The sequence below is a fragment of the Cydia fagiglandana genome, chromosome 2 (genome assembly GCF_963556715.1).
Source record: "Cydia fagiglandana chromosome 2, ilCydFagi1.1, whole genome shotgun sequence".
Taxonomy (NCBI): Eukaryota; Metazoa; Arthropoda; class Insecta; order Lepidoptera; family Tortricidae; genus Cydia; species Cydia fagiglandana.
In genome coordinates, this window is record NC_085933.1 from 3,950,316 (window position 1) to 3,957,402 (window position 7,087).

The following is a 7,087-nucleotide window of genomic DNA, read 5'->3' on the forward strand; positions in this document are numbered from 1 at the left end:
TAATTAGAGATAAGATGATATTGTAAGGGTTTTTCCCTAAGAACGGAAGAGGAGAAGGGACACTTAGATTCCAGACACCAAAGAGGACGGCGCGACCATTAGATTTGCTCTTGCTATGAAATATCGCCAAGTGTTATCTAACTTTGTAAAGTAAATTATATTTAATTCTGTATAAAATCAGATCTAGAATCAGTGGTTCCGGTTGGGCAGTATAATCCAGTTAAGGCCGTTCCCGTACCCAAATGAAATCTACAATCGAGGCTCCCCTCACGCCACCCGTCCCGCCCCTAGATACAATGACGATACAACAGCGCCACGCAAGAAGTAGCGACTTGAAATGAACTAACAGGACACTGATTTGTAAAACGTATTACTTAATACTGAAAAAGCATGCTGCATCTCATAGATGGCGTTAAAAGTTAAAATGGAAAAATAAATGAAACATAGTGTAAATTTTAATGAAGTCAACTCTTATTTCAATAATATTTAATTATAAGGGTAAATACAGTTTATATTTAAACAAATTAATGACTGCAAGTTTTCTATAATATCATTATTTATTAGGTATACTGTGCAGGTATATCATCGATATTTATTAAAAAAAACCGGGCAGGTGCGAGTCGGACTCGCGCACGAAGGGTTCCGTACCATAATGCAAAAAAAAAAAACAAAAAAAAAAGCAAAAAAACGGTCACCCATCCAAGTACTGACCACTCCCGACATTGCTTAACTTTGGTCAAAAATCACGTTTGTTGTATGGGAGCCCCATTTAAATCTTTATTTTATTCTGTTTTTAGTATTTGTTGTTATAGCGGCAACAGAAATACATCATCTGTGAAAATTTCAACTGTCTAGCTATCACGGTTCGTGAGATACAGCCTGGTGACAGACGGACGGACGGACGGACAGCGAAGTCTTAGTAATAGGGTCCCGTTTTACCCTTTGGGTACGGAACCCTAAAAAGTTAGGGCATACCGATACAAGTGCGAAAAATAGGTAATTCGCACATGTATCGTACAACGTTTTACAGTACATAATATGGCCCTTTAAATTTTCGACATAGTTACGTAATGTGCTAATTATCGCACTAATGCGGTAAAGCAGCACCATATTGTAATAGTAAGGTGTATTCGGGTAATACCGAATGTCGGATAATTCCGAAATTCAGATGAAAATCACCCTTAATTCCATCATAATAAAAGTCTCTTTTCGGAACTATCCGACAGTTTTCGACATTCGGAATTACCCGAGTAAACCTTACCTACATTACGTTTACAAGTGCGGCAAATAGGAAATTCGAAACGAGTGGCGTTTTGAATCGACACGAGTTGCGAATTACCTATTCGCATATGTATCGTACAACGTTTTACAGTACCTACATACATATGGCCCCTTGAATTTTCGACATAGTCACGTAATTGCTAATTATCGCACTAGTGCTGTAAAATAGCACCATATGACTGTAAATCAAATTTATTCATTTTACAGAGTTCCATAGGTTCGTCGAATCACTCAAGAGGAACTTTTTTCTCAGGAACGTGTAGAGGTCTCAAATTGAAATTATATCAAATAGGTACTCGGATCTACTCTATTGTCAAATATATTAGCTTTTTTTCTCGTATATCGCAAAAATCCGAATTAATATCAAAATACCGGTATTAATATTGAAATCCCGGGATTGACATGCAATATCGGAAATCAATCCCGGGATTGAGAATGATCCGATATTGCATGCCCTAACCAAGTTTCAACCTATCAACGAATAATAAATCCCGGGATCCGGATATTTCGATATTGGTCCTTCTCAATACCGAAAATGGAATCTTGAGCTTTGCAAGGGTTTCAAGGCACGAGGGTTAAACAAACCACTTCACAACTTGAAATCAATTTTACCTACTCACATGCAATTTTGCACATTTATTCATAAATTAACGTTTAAAAACCGGCATTTTTGTGACTGACTGACTAATAGATCAAAAACCTAACCCACTTCCAGCTGACCTAGAAACTTGAAATTTGACACCAAGGTAGACTATTAGGAGTTTATAAAGGGAACAATCTAAAAACTGAAAATTATTGATAATTTGATGAAGAAAAACACATATATCGATAATAGGCTAGATGACTAATTTTCATTTATGGTATCAATCGATCAGGTATGTCTTTAGGATCAAAAGTCTATATGGTATCCATTGCATTAAAGGAATACAAAAGTTAGAAATGATAGTCAAAGTCCGACAGTCGTACTTCACTCGCGAAACGCCCCGAACAAAACGTCAAGGTCACAGAGAGTCCATCTTGAAGTATGAACAAAACAAGAAAATTGCGATTTTGTCTGTGAAATATTGCGTTTATGTATATAGTTTCCATACAATTTTTTATTGGATAAAATGTGAGGAATCGAATGGTATCCTTATTTTTGTAGTTTTTGGAAGTTGAAAAGAACTTTAATGTTGAAACTTTCAGGCGTTGTACTTTTGTATTATTTCCATATATTTTTTTAATATCCACAATATTGTGATAAATTGCTCATTTGCTATGTATTTTACTAGATTTTGTTGTAAAATTCAACATGTGTCATCATCCCTATTAATTTAGACTTATGGATCAAAAACCTAACCTTCTTGATATTTGGCAGGTAGACCATTAGGAGTATACTCGTATAGAGGAAAAAATCTGAAAACTGAAAATTATTGATAATTTGATGTAAAAAATCATATATTCATAATTATTCGATTAATTAAGTACCTAAGACTTACCAAAAACCTAACCCACTTTTAGATAACCTAGAAACTTGATATTTGGCATGAAGGTAGACTAAAAGGCGTATAAAAAAAGAAAATATTGAAAACTGAAATTTTTTGACAGTTGACCGCGCGTTAGCGAGGGTCTCGTTTTCAGCACAACTGCTTTTATGATTAACACTAGTAATTTCTTACTTTTTGTACAAAAGTAATGATTTCCCAACAAAAACATAAATGTGAAATGAGAGCCAAGTTCAATTATGCCCATGTTTTACTTCTCCAACCAACTGCATTTCTTGAATACCGCATCCTAAGGGTCCATGATTGCAAATCGATTGTAATTTTGTAAAAAAATTACTAATTGCAACAATTCTTCGACCGACGGTTTTGTCAGGAAGCTCTTCTTCCAAATCGAACGATATTTGTAACTGAAAATAAAATATATTGTAAGTGTTAGCATTTACAATTTGTCACATCATGTACAGTCGACGTCAAAGATTTATAATAAGGTGAAAAATGTATACATATATCATAATCACCTACCTCATGGGTATCTTCTTCCTCTAATAGACTAGGAACCCGATAAGTGTCATCCACCTGTGCAATGCGTGGGTTCAAAATGTTTGAGCTGGTCGCCTCACTGTCAAAACCAAAATTAAATAAATGTGTGATGTTTTACAGCACATATGGACTTTACCGCACTAGTGCGATAATGCACACACACATTACGTATGTATGTCAAATATTTAAAGGGCTATATGTACTGTAAAACGTTGTACGATACATGTGAGAATAGGTAATACGCAACTATAATTTTCGGTGGAAGTTTGCATGGTAATATTGGTAATGTACATCATATTTTTTTTTTTGTTTTATCATTCTCTTATTTTAAAAGTTAAGGGGGGGGGACACATTTTACCACTTTGGAGGTGTCTCTCGCGCAATAAAAAATCGGTCAACACGCTCAAGAAAAGTAAATCATTTACTATTGTGTAGGGTAGTATAATATAAAATAACTATCAGTTCATTAAAAAAAAACGTAAAAGAATAACGAAAGTACGGACAATCGGTAAATCCCGGGATTTTAATTTCCGGGACTTACTCATGCAACCCTATTACATTTTATCAGTGTACATTTTTAGGGTTCCGTACCCAAAGGGTAAAAACGGGACCCTATTACTAAGACTTCGCTGTCCGTCCGTCCGTCTGTCATCAGGCTGTATCTCATGAACCGTGGTAGCTAGACAGTTGAAATTTTCACAGATGATTGAATTTCAATCGCCGCTATAACAACAAATACTAAAAACAGAATAAAATAAATAGTTATACAACAAACGTGATTTTTGCCGTTCTTTGCGTAATGGTACGGAACCCTGCGTGTGCGAGTCCAACTTGCACTTGGCCGATTTTTTTTAAATTAAGTACCTCTTGGAGAATATCAAATAACTGATGAGGGCAATGTATCTCGTACGATATTATTGATTGGCGACATTTTATTTAGTTTTCGGCGAACATTTGCTAAGTAGGTAGTACTAATAGCCATCTAGGAAAATAAGTACAAAATATGTCCAAATAATTGAGACTATCAATTCAAAGCATAAAAAGATATAAGCATCTGCACTGATAGGAAAACAGTAGGTATCCAACTAAGGTCTTTTCGTACGCCGCCGCTGTGAGTAGGTAGGTATTTATCGCAACGCACGAAGTTACGCGCGACACAGGTACCTACATATGTGACGTTATCTATGAAAAGGGACCTTATTGTCGATGGCGCTTCCGCCATTATTAACGATGCTCTGATATAAATACCACGCCGCGCGACGCAGTGCGTCGTAAGCGCCATAGACAATAAGGTCCCTTTTCATAGATAATGCCACAATTAGAATTCATAGATAATGCCACAATTAGAATTAGAACTTACTCGTTATTTTGACTGACTTTCAACTTTGATGAAATCGGAGATTCCATTTCCATATTTTGCAGTCTGTAAATAAAGATAAATTGTAGTATATAGTGAATTGTGTTACGTAGGTAGGGCTAAAAAGCACAAGTCAAATAATTATACTCACTCGATGTAGTCTAAAGATATAGTATCATCTTCGGCTGTGAAATTATCCAATTTTCTTCTTTTCCTAGAAAGACAAAAAAGCAAAAAGTTTAGACGCATGACAAATCACGAGCTGAGGTTCAAACCCTCGATAGGTGGATGGATTGCTAGAACGCTTTATGCGTGTAATTGTGTGCGTTACATGTATTACTGTGTGCTCGTATTTATAGGAAGGCCCACTACACCGCAACCGCGTAACTACGACTCACGGACACGCACACATAGACGGCAATGTTTTCTGCTTTGCCGTGGCGCTAGTGCCGCGTGGTGTAAACGTCGCGAATCGCAATATCCTTTTAAGCTATTTGGATGATGACTTGATGACAGTGTTTAACCGGTAGATGGAGCGATTATTAAATTTTAGAATGTTTTAAGTTATATGGATTACTAATTAGTACGATCAAGTATATATTAAATTAAGTAATAATTACTTATTTCACTGTGTAATAAATATACATTTTTACTTACGTTTGTTCCATTGTTTGTTGGAATCTTCTGAGTTGTCTTTTTCGAGATGTCTTCTTTTTAATGAGTTGCTTGTTACCCATTATAGGTTTTGGTGCACACGGTATACACACAACACACACTAGCCACAACTAGCTAGCTAGCTAGGTGCTAGGACACACAACACAGAACAGTTTTTATAACTAAATCTTATATTTGTTTTGGGGACACGTAGTACAGGTCCGTCTGGCACGAGCGCTCAGCCATCACTGTCTCATTTCGAAAGACGGACGGAGATAGAGCATGCAGGCCGAAGTCAATATTTTGTTACGATAGAATTAGTTGATGTTTATTTATTTTAAAAATATTGCCTCTAATTATCGTTTTTCTAAAGCTGTCAAATTATTGTTATAGTTATGATTGATTTTTCTCCTTTTTTTGTTTCATAGTGTCACATAGTAAAGAAACAAGTAAAGTTGGAGTATAAATTCGAATTGGAGGTTACTTTGGGAATAAATTGTATCGAGCGAAGTGTTATGAATCGTGTATCGAAAGCTGTGTTATGAAAGATAATATAATCAAGAATTATATATATTTTTCCCACGTCTACAAATATCAACGTTTCTTAGAAAAATAGGATAACAATTGGGGTATTTTTACATTTCTGGCTCAGGGAACGGCCTTAAGTACCTAACATTAGGCCAAGAGTTAATAATGCTATCTATAGCCTGCCAAACTATATTACGAGTATTTAAAGGTGACATTCTGTAATTATATATAATGAGTTCGACTCTCATTATTGTTACATAATAAATATGGATAATTACATTTATAGAATCAGGGATTCAAGTTCCAACAGATAATTGTATGTATTTAAAGGAATTATCGATGGAAATATGTACTGATATTGTATTATACAATTGAGTATTACAGACTAATCTTAACATGTAGTCAAGGGTTAATAATGTCACATTACCCCGATATCTGTTAGCTATATTGCAAGAATTAGAAGGTGACATTCTATAATTATATACAATGAGTTCGACTCTCATTATTGTTAATACATATACATCTATAGATTCAGGGATTCAAGTTCCCGCAGATAATTTGATGTAAATTAATTGTCAATGGAAATATGTACTGATATTGTATTATGCAGTTGAGTGTTACAGACTAATTTTAACATGTGTATGTTAAGCCGTCATCCGCAATTATGCTGTGTATACTGTCTCGGAAATTACGAGTAGATTGTTAATTGTTATTGTTAGACAACTGAAACTTGTAAGCACCAATGTATCTAGACATTACAATTTTGATTATTAAGGGTCGAGCCAAAGGTTTTCCTGGGTTTTCCTGGTTCGACGAGTTTACATACATATTGTTCCCAGGATGGTATGTGCGTTATTTATTGTCATTGTTTAAAGACTTCATCAAATTCTGGTAATTGTTCGAGCAATAAAAGGTATAGGTTGCACTTCACATTTGTATTACCACAGTGTAAATATTACTTATTGAGTTTAGATCCAAACACAAATAATTAACTTCTAGGCACCTAATGCCTTACATAACTTTTCATAGGAACGCACTATACCATACTAATTTGCGATAATAAATTCAAGTATATAAATCGCCATGCGCATTTTCCTTACAAACACCCCAAAGTAGTTCAGACCGTTTCATCATCATCATCATCTCAGCCATAAGACGTCCACTGCTGAACATAGGCCTCCCCCTTACATGTCTCTCTTACAGGTCCCTTACAGGTCTATATGACAGTAATTGCATCTATGTA

At 35.3% G+C, this 7,087-nt stretch overlaps 1 protein-coding gene across 1 annotated transcript; it reads right to left on the bottom strand.

Moving 5' to 3' along the window:
* Positions 1-721: 721 nt before the first annotated feature.
* On the bottom strand, positions 722-5,978 carry LOC134674216 (uncharacterized). The gene is made up of 5 exons (XM_063532278.1): positions 5,320-5,978; positions 4,814-4,876; positions 4,666-4,728; positions 3,288-3,384; positions 722-3,172 (listed from the first exon to the last, which is right to left on the bottom strand). The coding sequence occupies exons 1-5, from the start codon at positions 5,397-5,399 to the stop codon at positions 2,999-3,001; spliced, it is 477 nt and encodes a 158-aa protein (XP_063388348.1). The 5' UTR covers positions 5,400-5,978; the 3' UTR covers positions 722-2,998.
* Between the last annotated feature and the right edge of the window lie 1,109 nt (positions 5,979-7,087).